This window comes from Camelus ferus, chromosome 4 (genome assembly GCF_009834535.1).
Source record: "Camelus ferus isolate YT-003-E chromosome 4, BCGSAC_Cfer_1.0, whole genome shotgun sequence".
Classification (NCBI taxonomy): Eukaryota; Metazoa; Chordata; class Mammalia; order Artiodactyla; family Camelidae; genus Camelus; species Camelus ferus.
In genome coordinates this window covers 66,114,519-66,127,448 of record NC_045699.1, presented here as the reverse complement: position 1 = coordinate 66,127,448, position 12,930 = coordinate 66,114,519, and the positions used below count along the sequence as shown (strand labels likewise).

General features: G+C 35.4%; 1 protein-coding gene across 4 annotated transcripts in view; it reads left to right on the top strand.

The window, feature by feature from the left end:
- SCAI (suppressor of cancer cell invasion) overlaps window positions 1-12,930 on the top strand; it is a 112,410-nt gene that overhangs the window by 58,785 nt on the left and 40,695 nt on the right. For all 4 annotated transcript variants that reach the window (XM_032478422.1, XM_032478423.1, XM_032478424.1 and 1 more), the window contains 4 exons: window positions 5,536-5,631; window positions 6,336-6,422; window positions 7,631-7,729; window positions 12,546-12,642. In XM_032478422.1, the coding sequence (XP_032334313.1) occupies window positions 5,536-5,631; window positions 6,336-6,422; window positions 7,631-7,729; window positions 12,546-12,642 (379 nt within the window). The remainder of the gene's footprint in view (window positions 1-5,535; window positions 5,632-6,335; window positions 6,423-7,630; window positions 7,730-12,545; window positions 12,643-12,930) is intronic.

Here is a 12,930-nt window from a genome sequence, read left to right as displayed (position 1 = left end):
CTATAACAGTATATTTTTATTTGTTCCAATATACCCAAAATATTTTCTTTCAACGTGTAATCAACATAGAAAAATTATTGAGATCATTTACATTCTTTTTTTTTAATACTATGTTTTTGAAGTACACTGAATATTTTACACTTTCACACATTTCAGTTCAAATCAGACACATTTCAAGTACTCAGTAGCCATATGTGGCTGTTGGCTTAAGCAAAATTCCTCCTGCTTTTAGCTCCTGTTTTCATAATGGTCCTCTGTGCTCTCTGGTGAATATGTGTTGACGGTTTTGGAGTCTCTTCTTCACAGTCCACCGTGTGTCCCTGTTGTTTCTTCTCTCCCCTCCTATACAGATGCTGATAGCCTGCAGGTCTTTGGACTGTGGGTGACTTGTTCCCACCCACCTGTTTTGGGATTTGAAGGCTACCTTATCACTTACTATATTAGTTTGCTAGGGTTGTGATAACAAAATACCACAGAATGGGTGGCTTAAACAATAGAAATGTATTGTGTCACGGTTCTAGAGGCCAGAAGTCCAAGTTCAACGTGTCATTAGCATTGATTCCTTCTGAGGCCTCTTTCCTTGGCTTGCTTGCAAATTGCCATTTTCTTGCTATGTCATCACATGGTCGTCCCTTTGAGCATGTGCATCCCAGGTGTCTCTCTGTGTGCCCTAATCTCCTGCTGATAAGGACACCAGTCAGAGTTTTTGACTTGCTGGCATCCCAAGAGTGAACTCCTGGAGAAGGACTTTACTAATGTAGAATCAGAATCTTTGTTGTTTTTCCCTAATGGTAGAAAGGAGAGAGCATTTGATTACAGGCTAGAAGAGTTACGGATTTCAATCAAAGCTCTACAGTCTACTGGCCATGAGTTGCCAGACAACTCACCTAAGATCTCTGATCCTCATTTTAGTGTGTGTGTGTGTGTGTTTACATACACACATACCTGTGCTTGGGAAGCCAAGCATTTCAGGACTGGACTAAGGAAGGAGAAGCCAATGAAACAGACCATTAGAACAGAAAGAAGAGAGAGGTACAAGATGGTGAGGAAGTGGCGAGCCACGTCATACCACACGGAGGCTGACAAGTGGCCGTGGGACCTGGCTTTCAGCTGTGGGGAGGCATCAGCGGTCTTCGCTTATTCAGTTTAATGAAGATGGTTGACTTGTAGAAACTAGGAAGAAATTTCCTAAGTTTTAAAATCTCAATGTTACATTTGGAACATCTCTGAGAAGTAGGTTTAATCATTTGTGCCACACCTCTTCCTAGCATAATCTCCCAACTTTTGTTGATAGAGTTGAGGATTTTAAAAAAGAGCAAGATGAGTGTCATACTTTGAATTTCCTTTAAAGACTTGGAAAAAGAGCATGAGCAGCCAGTTTATAACGTAGGTGCCTTTGCAAAATGTGAAATATAAGGTCATTTAGCTTACGGGATAATTCACACAACCCCATTTAATTTAATTCCATGGGCCATTAATTTCCCATCTCTACTGACGGTAATAATGACCAAATGATATATTCAAAGTTTAAAACGAGTCAAGCTCTGAATAGTAGAGGAATGCATCTAAAACTCTTTATAAAGTATCTTAGTAAATTTTAGACTCTAATCATATTAGAATGGTTTGTGTATTAGCTTCTGTGATATGTTTCATTAGAAAAAGGGTGAACATGAGACTTATCCTTTAAGAAGTTTTTTGTTTGTTTTTTTTAAACTTAAACCTTACATTGAAAAAGAAATTGCTGTCTTTATAGCTGAGTCTTCGGACTGGAGTGGTAGACGTTCTAAATTCTTTTAACGAAAATAGTATAGAATTTAGTCAACGCTGTTCAGAGCTATAAATCAGAAAATACTTGTATATTACAACTTGTGTCTGGAGCCTTATTCTAACTTTTTAGATCATCTTTTATGTGCTTTTAGCTCTCATAGAAAATTGCCTTCCCATAAAACCCTTTTCATTGAACACCTGCAATTATATACTCATGACATAAAACACTGAGTTCTAATTCTGTTTTCTCCCTTAACAAGATATATTACTGAAGTTTATTAAATTTGTCTGTTTTGGAAATGCAGAGGAACTTGTAAGCAAATGCTTACTTGAAAATTTGCCTAAAGACTACATCCTATCTTGAAAGAAGCACCCAAGAGCTGTCAGTCCTCATGAAGCTGCTGTTGCTGCTGCTGCCTGACTCTTTTACATAAAATATAGTCTTCCTAGCAGCAGCTACTTGAGAAGAGTCTTCAAGATTCTAGCAGCAACTTCAATTTAAAAATAACTGATTAGTTCTTCCTAATGCAGCCTCTCCCTAGAGATCCATGGAGACATAAAGAAGATAAAAATTTGCAATAAATGTCTAACTAGTATCTATAGCTAACGTATTTCTGTCATCTAAAATGAGTTTCTACTTATCATAAGGATAATGGAAATAGATTTAAAACTGGGGTTATCAGCTCATTCTTGTAATCTAGTGTCTGAAAATTTTGGGCAGGAAAACCTTTTCCTTTTTTACTCACTGTCTTAACATCTGGTACAGAAATGCAAATCTTCTTTTAGTCATTAATTCCACTTACATAAATTTGCCTTTTACTCACATCACATAGCTATGCAAGTTTATTAGTATGAAGATGTTTATTGCAGCATTTTTCTGACAAAGAAAACCTGGAAGCAATATAACTGTCCATCAGGAGGAGGGTATTGGTTAAGTAAATTGGTTCGTCATATATTACCTTATACGCAGTAAATACTGATACAATTCTATATGCATTAAAGAAACCTGATGTATTATTAAATTTAAAAGACATGTTACAGAACATTATGTATAGTTAGATCCCATTCATGTAAAATAATAGAAAAACTGACATATATATATTTAAATATGCATAGAAAATCCATTTTTAATTGTGGTTATTTCTGAGGACTAGATGGGAGCACAGTAGGGTATTTTTTCTTTCTTGTTTTATACACTGTATATTATTTTCATTTTCTAAGAGACATATTTTCAAAATTGAAAAAGAAAGAAAAATGCAAGGCCTCTGAGACAGTGTTCATAAAAGTCATCCCCTTCCTCATGTCCACGCCCATGAGTCTTCCTCCTTGCACATTGACACTGGGTTTGGCTGTCAGATTTGCTTTGGCTGATGGTACAGTACAAATAAGATGCAAAGACTTGTAAAGAAAAATGCACATTAGAGCTGTCCTCTCTTTTTCTGCACTTGGGATCCTTGCAACCAGCTTCATGTAAACAGACCCGGGCTAGCCTGCTGGATGATGAGAAACACATGACCAAGCACCTTAACCGCCAGCCAGCCTAGACGTTCGAGGGAGACCATCCATTACCAGGTGTCCACAGCTGCGTGAGTGAGGTCTGGCTGAGACTTGTGCTGCACTTTCATTAGGTTATAGTGGCCTTTGTTTCTTTTATATATCTAATTTCTCTCTCTCTATCTGATGACCTCTTCATTCTCTGTTGCATATCTGCAGCTTTCTCCATGCAGCTTTCCCTGACTACAGGCCCTCCCAATGTGTCTCTTTTCTACACTCTCCTGTTCCTTTTACTCAGTACCGTATAATTTACTATTTATGTCTTAGTTTTTCCTCTTTTTCTGTATATGTGTTAGTTTTTTCTATCTAACTAAATAGCTCCTTGATTGTAGAGATCATATTTCACATTACTTTCTCTGGCCTTCATAATAATTAGTACTTGATAGAATTATGTATGTAGTAACCAGATTTTCTACTTCCATCCAGTGTCTTCAACATACACCTTTCCTAAAAAAATAAAATAATGAAAATACGTCTTTCCTAACTGCAAGACAAGTGTCACCAATAGCAAGATACCCCCATGGGTTCAAGATAAAAGTTACACAAACATAAACTATGTTTGTTTCTGCTCTGTACTTGTCTCATTTCCATGAAATTATGTATCCTTTACTAAGTAAATAAAAATATTTATCCAGATTTATCGTTGTGTTTGTATGTGTGTGGTGTCTTTCTGCCAATTTGAAACATGTATGTATATTATACACAGAGTTGCACATGTATATATATATTAACATGAAAAATGTCAATGATATATAAACTGAAAAAAGTTTACATTACAAAACAAGACAAATACTGCGCCTGTGTGTGTGAAGAAAATCTGGAAGAATATGCATCTCTTTCCCCCAAGTCAACCAAACAGCATAAAATAGTACCTCAAATTTCTATAAATTTCTATGGTTTACCAAGAACATTCAGCTTATTTAGTTATGTGAGGTAAAGAAAGGATTTCTTTTATACTTGAAAGTTAAAACCAAGTTAAATGAGAGAAGTTATATTTAAAAGTCCTCCCTTTTGCTTACTTAAGTGTTTTCTCTGTTTTGTATCTTGGTAGACAGTTAGGTTATAGGGATCATTCTGAAATACAGTCTGCACTATTTAACTAAAAATATTGTATTGATCATATGAGTATTAATTGATTATTGGGGTACTGATTTATTCAGTGATATTAACACAGAGATGGACAGTTAGTCTTACAGAAAGGAGTAGAGAGTCCCAAAACAAAAGCATTGTATTTTATCTGACAGTCCCAAGTAGAAAGGATTGGCCTTAAATTTATAATCTGTGAAGCTAGTGATAGTACACAGGGATTCATTGTGTGTTAGCTTTGGATAACAGTTACTTACTGCTCAGTCCCAACACCGGTGTCACATTCGTATTTCTTACAGCAATAATGCAGTCCTGGTAACAGTTTCTGTACTGGCTTTTCCTAAATAAGGCTGCTGTAGCAACTCCAAGATTTTAGTACGTACCGTAATAGAGATTTATTTCCGGCTCCCATGTTAGCTACAAGTTGTCTGCAGTTCTGAGGCTCCATTAAATGTGTCTTATTCTGTGTTCCAGGCTGAGGAGCAGCCAGCCCTATCTTGGTCTTAGGTCAGAGGGAAAGTAAAATGGTGAACCATGTAATACCTCTTAAATCTTCTTCTCAGACCCGTAGTAGGTAACTTACAATCATTGCAAAGCAAGTTACATGGCCAGGCCCGGTGTGTATATGGTAGGGAGGTGTGTCTCTGAGAGAGATTACTGTAATTCACTGGGCCCAAGGACAAGGATGCATAGTTTCACTTACAGGGAGGGGACAGAATAGTTGAGAACCACAATGCCACCAGCACATCCACTTCTAGATATATTTCCTGAAGTGGTGTTTTTCCAAGTGCTGAGTTCTTCGCTGAAGACAGACATGTGGAAGTTATCAGTATGTAAGTGAGTACGAATAAGATCACCAGGTTAGAAGGGAGATAATGCTAGAAACTTCCTGGGAGAAGCATCTGCAGAGGAGACTAAGAATGAGCTGTCAGAGGAAGGAGAGAAGAGCGGGAAAGAATGTGTCCTGAGTCCCTTGTAATGGAACTATTTCTGTTCTAAAAGTTGTAGCTTAAAAAAAAAATCCTGAATGCAAATGATTTAAATCTACCCAGTTTGTATCATCAGAAGACTTAATTTCCAAATAGCGTAAGAGATTTAAAATTATTATCTGTTTATTTGTCATTACAGAGATTTGCCACAATATGGGCAGAAGCAGTGGCAGTCCTATTTTGGAAGAACTTTTGATGTTTACACCAAACTCTGGAAGTTCCAGCAGCAGCATCGGTAAAGGATTTTTATAGTTAAAAGAGAGTGAAGGTCCACTTTGTATTAGTCACAGTTTTGACTTTCACTGCCTCAGTGCTTTCTTTTTATCTCTTGGTGCATTTATTTTTTATTTTATTTTTTTGAGGGGGAGGTAATTAGGTTTATTTATTTATTTTTAGGGGAGGTACTGGGGACTGAACTCAGGACCTCGTGCATGCTGAGCATGTGCCCTTGAGCTGTACCCTCCCCCGTCTTGATGCATTTTAATGTATTTTATCTTCATGACCTAAATGAAAACAAATTGATTTTTCCCAACTTATTTAAGGCTTTAAATGTGATGTTTTTATCTGAAGGCAATATCATATCTGAAATGGTTCAGATTAACTTTGACGTAGGTAGGCGGATTCATGGTTTCATTCTAAAACAGGTGTTGTTTATTGGCCAAAGCTATTTGTGGGGTGTTGCTTCTCATTTTCATGAACATAGCTCAAAGAAGTTTCTTTTATATTTCAGTGTACTTTAAATAGACATTTAATAAATGCTTTTTGAATTTAATTGAATGATTATGTTGAAATCTCATGAAAAATTCATGAATTTGAATTCATGTATTCAAAATTTCATGATGAATTGGGTTGTATTTTATCCTATTAAATTAACAGATTTGGTTATTTTTGAAATTTATAGTCTCTTATTTCTATTTTCTTATCTCCTATATAAAACAGACAAGTCTTGGATAATCGGTATGGCTTGAAGCGGTGGCAAATAGGGGAAATTGCTTCTAAGATTGGGCAGCTATACTACCATTATTAGTAAGTGAATCGCATATGGAAAAAATTAAGCATTGTCCTTATTTAAACCCAGCATGCCGAAGTATGCATAGATACTTACTTGGTAGGAGGGAAAACTAAGGAGTAACAAATGAAATCCTGGTAGTTCAGATCATATTGATCAAGACAGCATTATAAAATGACCTCTCATAATCAAAGTGTCATTATTGGCTTCAAGGCTCACCTTCCAAACAGTTCATTTGGTCAGACTTATTTGTAAACTCAAAGGAGTATGATCTTGGTTTTAGATAAAAGAAAAGCTCAATGAATTTATGGTTCTTAATGGCCTCACTTGAGTCTTAATACTGTACAGACATATAACTTGTATGCTTGAATGAGTGGTTTTCAGGAGAATACTTTAAAACTCATTGTTTTAGGATGCATCAAAAGGTTACAAGCAGTCAATAAAAATACTTTTGATTATATCCTTAGAGCAGTTTCATCTACATAGTCCCACCCATGAGTCGAGGAAAGAAGAGAGCTCCTTTTAGGAATCTAAATCTCATTAGCATTTAGTGATATCACGTATTTCATTAAAAGGCTTAGACTGTTAATAATTTAATAGGTCAGAAAATTCCTTCCTCTTCTTGTCTTTTGGCATGCCACCCAGATTCCCACCATTAAAATTACTCTCTAAGATAAAATATTTTCTTAAGAAGTCCCTTGTAAAACTAGAAATGTTATTGACATTGACTATACTTCAATTAAAAAAAAACAAGCAGAAAATCTAATTCATCAGCATCCTCTGAAGATTAATGTAGATTAGTCCATTTCTGAATCCTCTGATGAAAAAACTAAAGGAATGACCCAAAAGACAAATGACTATGTGTGGATTTGGGGAAGGTCATGAAAGGTGTGGTCCTGGGTGGAAAGATTTAACTGAGTGGAATGCTGTTTGGAGAGGCCCTTTGAAGAATGAGAATAATGTGTGCTTTACCCAAAGTCATCAAAATAGGCTTGGGAGCAGTGGGGAGGGTTTTTTTTGTTTGTTTGTTTTTGTTTTTTTTGATTATCCTTATCATTAGTTTTACACATTTTAAGGGTGACATGATTGTTGCTTTGCTGATTCAAATTTTGGATAGTAATTCCCATCCCCTTGAGTAGAGAAATAGAGGAATAACAGAACAAGTATTTATCATGGTGAAGAGTTTGAGACACTGTCAAATTTGACGTGTTTTTCCTTCTTGTAGCTTACGCACATCTGAGACCAGCTACCTGAATGAGGCTTTCTCCTTCTATTCTGCAATCAGGCAGCGATCATATTATTCTCAAGTCAATAAAGAGGACAGGTATGTACCTATTATTTTTAGAAAGAGGAAGATAAAACACTCACAATTTTTAGTCTGTGTGGAAATGACGCAGGAAAGAACACATTTGTTTATAAATTTTATTCATTTAATGGGTTTTATTCAGTGCCTGTTATGTACTAGGCCTTCTTAAGCATACAGAGGTATATTACCTAAAAGCAATAAATATTATAGCTGTTGTAACAGATGTCACAATACCAGGGTAGAGCCAGAGCACAAAGGAGGGGTGGACTATTTCTTTATGAGAGATTGGGGTCTCATGAAGTTCTATAGAAAAGAAGCAACTTCAAAGTGAGGCTTCGTTGATAACCTTTGTTCTGCTAGCCTGTGTCATCTTAGTTCATATACATTCAGAAACCTGTTAAGAACTGCAATGTAGGACCGTAATGCTGTTTGAATTTTCTTTTATAAATAAAATACCATTTTGCAGTCATGTTGCTCCACGGTAAGGAAAAAAAAAATCATGTCAAAATCATTCATTCCTAATGGTAATCTTTTGAGCACTTATTATGCATCTGGCTGTGTGATCAGTGCTTGGGTGGGAGAAGAAAAAAGAAAAGAAGCTGTACACGTTACTCTTTTCCTTTTAGACGATTACCTTTTTGTGGGAGTCTCAGACATATTTGAGGTGCAGGTAGATCCCCGATGAGGATGGAATTGTTTAGGAGAAATCAGGGATCTACTGGAGAATCTTTATTGCTGGCATTCTCAGAATTGTTGGAAGACAGTATTCAGGCATAGAAGATCTGAATGTTCTCTCTACTCCCAGCAACAGAACTCTTTAATTGTTATATAAGTGAAAAGATTATAATCTCTTAGCAATAGAAGAAAACATAGTTTTAATGCATTTTTTCTAGGGAACACTTTGTGGTTGGGTATCATAAGCTTCCCAGCTAAATAGCAACATTTTTGGGGAAAACCCCACTCTTTGTAAATCCCCTTCATTCCCTTGAAAATCTTGTTCAAACTTGTCTAGAGGAGTTTGCTTGAAACGAGTAACGTATGCAGATGCTGAATTCTACATTTTTCCCAAACTCGCTTTGCCATGCCTTTACTTCATTCTTCTATCAGACATTCCATCAGTTACTTTTCCTTCAGATTTTCTTATGGTTCGCATCACATATTTTCACTACAGATACATTTCCTCCAACCCCCCCTTATTTTTCATTCATGTTTTACAGTTTGTCTGACTTCTTGGTGAGACAAATTGTATCCCTAAAAAAATGCACAAGGGCTATATAACATTTTATGAGTATGAAAATACATAAAAGCAAAGAACTATTTTAAGCAATAGTAAAATACTGTATATAATTCAGTTTTCTACATTTTCTAATTTGCAAAGGAAAATTGGACTTAAGTCCCTTGGCTTAAAACCCAACAGTCTGATTTATCGAAACCATTTTCTATCCTAATAGCAAATGCCACATGTGAATTGTTTCTTTTGCTGCCTCCTAGAGCAGGGCAGATGAACAGAGGTACAGTTATTTGGAACCAGGATGACAAGTGCCTTGGCTTACGCCACTAACTTAGAATCAAAGGACAATCCAGTATGTAAAATCTTGTTCCCTGTACTTTAGGAAGGATTTTGTCCAGCTGGTAGGATTGGTGGTTTGTTTCTTAGTTCACACAGTGCAAGGGTGCCAGTTAAGGTAGCCAGTTGGTGACAGCTGCTAAAATCAGCAGCTGATAGATTAAAGCTAAGAAAGTGTTCCACAATTTCACAGCTGCTTTAAAAAGCAAAAATCTCTCCTCAAAAGGTCAAGTTCTCTCTGTATGGTTGCAGTACCTAAGGACTGTGACAAAGCCAGGAGGAGTGGTATGTTCCGACAATTACTAACTCTCAGAATGTCTCAGTTCCTTGGGCTCATCCCGTTTAGCAGATGCACACAGTCACTTGTCCTGGGAGCTGCAAACCCCGAAGGTATAAATGACTAAGGCTGAACCTAGTTCAGAGTTAGACATGGAGAAGGTGAAGTTTCCGAGTACATAGAGACTGGGGGTAGAAGTTGCAGTTAGCCACCTGGAAAAAGTTTCTCAGGCAGATGTGTAAAAAGCTGGCATCTTACAAGTAGCAGGCCTGGTAGGTTGGACAAGACTGCAATTCTGAAGTCTGTGTTTCATGATTATATAATTTATCATATAGATTCACAGAACCATTTTCCCCCCCAAATTAAAAGGATTGTCTTATTATTTTAAGTATGAATTGACATCATCCTGCTACAGATTTTCCTTCTGTTTTAAAATTCCACTTCTGACAATGTGTTAGGATAGATAAATCTAAGATACTGTCTTCGAAACACCTAGAAATGCTTGGTAAAAAAGATCAACCATCCCCTTAAATGGACAGCTTAGCTGTCAAGAAAGTGAGGGAAATCCCCAGGTCATTAACCCTCTGCCCAGTGCTGTGACAGCCTTGCAGTGGGGGTGGCTGGTTTTGGTGACATAAAGGAACTACTAAGGATTTCTTCAGGAAGAAGAAAATTGAAACTAAAAGGAAGGGGTGAAACACAGGATTGGTGAGAAAAAATTATCCCCTTGCTTCCTAAAACAGCATGGGCTTTAAAAGATAGTAATCATTGTAATAATGGCTAATTGAGGTTATTAAGATAAAGTGGTACCAAATTCTGGATAACAACATGAAAGGAGAAAGAAAATGAAGAATTAAACCATACTAATAAGATCTATCTATTGTGCAGAAGAAGCTTAGAGTAAGTAAAGTTTGCATATTAAAATATTAAGAAAAATATTTCTAAAAAACATAAAGAGAAGATACAGAAGGAGGAGGAAACTGAATAATAAAATTATGATCATTACAATAAAAGGTAGGAAAGGAATATATATATGAAAAAAGTATAATTATAGCGCAAAATAACAAAGTAGAAACAAGTCCAAGTACTGTTGGTAATTGTAGTAAATGAAAGTGATCTAAACTTCCTAGGGAAAAGTCAGAGATTATCAGTTTGCCTTTTTAAGAAAAATCCATTAATACACTGTTTATAAGAGGACCACCAAAGATATAAGGTACAAAGAAAAAGATAATGAGACAGATACTAAGGGCAAGAAATGCTGCTCTATTTATGTACAAATTATTTATGTTTAAGGCAGAAAGCATTATTAAGAATAGAGTTTTACTTCATAATGCTAAAAGGGAAAACTCAGGGAAATAAAAAATTTTAAACTTGTATATACGCAATAATGTAGCATAATAATAATGCAAAAAAGTGGTGTATTTCCAGGGAGAAATTGATAAATGGTCTAATAAACAGGAAGTTGATGTAATATACAGAAAATGGTCTAATATACAGGGATTTTTAATACAACATATGTAATAATTTATATGTGAAGAAGATAAACAATTATAAGAAGATTTAGTAACATAATTAATAACTTGTTGTAATGTGCATAAAATGGCATACAACAATAAGTGAATGCACATAATTTTCAAGCTTATATGAAACTTGTGAAGTTGACTTACATTTGCCACAAGACAGGTTTCAATAATTTTTCAAGTATATATTGTCTAACCATGGTGCAATTCTATTAAAAATTAAGAATGAGACATAGTTTTAAAAAGTCAGTATGTCAATTAGACACATTTCTAAAGAATTTCTGGGTCAAAGAGGAATTTTAAAATTTTTTATTATGGAAAATGCAAAACATATACAAAAAACAAACTGTTGTAAGGTTATTGTATTTGTAATGTAGGTTGTGGAAAATAGGAAGTAGAAATTGGAAGTGTCCAGTTTGAACTGATAAGAGATATAAGTATAAAGGGTCAGGCGGGAAGATGTGCAAGATAGATTGCAAGTCGCCCTTGATAAGTTAAGGGATGTGTGTTGCCACTCCTAGCAACCACTAAAAGAACAATTAAAAAAAACACACAATAATAAAGCAGTCTACATTTAAGAAGCCAATAGAGGATATAAAATAGAATACTAACATGAATTTGATTAACTGAAAAGAAGACAAGAGGGAGCAGCAAAAGAACACAGACACAGAAGAGACAAATAGAAAACAACGAGCAAGGTGGAAGTTGCAAACCCAGCCAAAGCAACAATAAGAGTGAATGTAAATGAGGATACGAGGCAGAGATTGTCGGAGTGAATAAAAAAGTAAGACCTAACAATATGCTGTCTACAAAAGATGCGTTATAAAAGTAAAAAGACACAGGTACTTGAAAGCAGAGGTATACAAAAAGATACGGTTAACAAACAGTAAGCGTAAGAAAACTGGCTATATTAATGACAGAAGAATAAGATTTCAAAACAAAAATGAGCTTCCTGGAACTCTTTTCACATTGTGTTTTCCTGCCCGTTGTCTCTGACTCTTCCATATAGCCTTAACTTAAACATTACTCTCTCTTGGAAGCCTTGTCTCACCCAAGAACCAGTGCTGTGGGCTCAAATAGCAGCCTTTAATTCTCCTATCATTATAATATTCATTCTACCGTTTCAAGTATTTATCTGTCTCCTCTAATTTTGCATACTTTTCTGTCTGTAAGATCTTCTAGGAAGGGACCATGTCTACAGTTTCTTTTAAATCATTCTACTTCTAGCACTTAGCATAGTACTTGATGCATCTAAGTTCTCAATAGATGCATATTGAATGAATTAATATATGAATGAACAATATAATGAATCATTGAGTAAAAAATGTATTCAAAGACTATAGGCTGTATGCAGAAATGTTTATAACCATGCAAAATAGGATTGAAAGTGTTTAAAAGCTATTAGAAAGTCAGAAAAATAAAAAAGCATTTTTTTAATCTAATGAATAATTTTCCATTTATCTATTGTAGACCTGAGTTAGTAGTTAAGAAGCTACGATACTATGCAAGATTTATAGTAGTTTGTCTTCTTCTCAACAAAATGGATGTTGTGAAGGACCTGGTGAAGGTAAGTGTACTTTAACATAATTAGAATCCTAACCTCTAGTTGTGTATGGATAGTTTTGTTTTTTTTAAATAGATTTAAGGTTAAGTAATTGTGATATATCTAAATCATTACAACTTTCAGAGTATGGTAACTTCTGACAAGGGTAATGATAAAAAAAATTTCCAAGTCTTTTCATATTTCAAACACACTAGAGATAATTTTCTTAATTTCTTTCTTTTGTCCCTTCAATTCATTTTGCTTTTCATCACTCATCAATGGATGGTTGGGAAGTGCAAACAAAATTTAAAA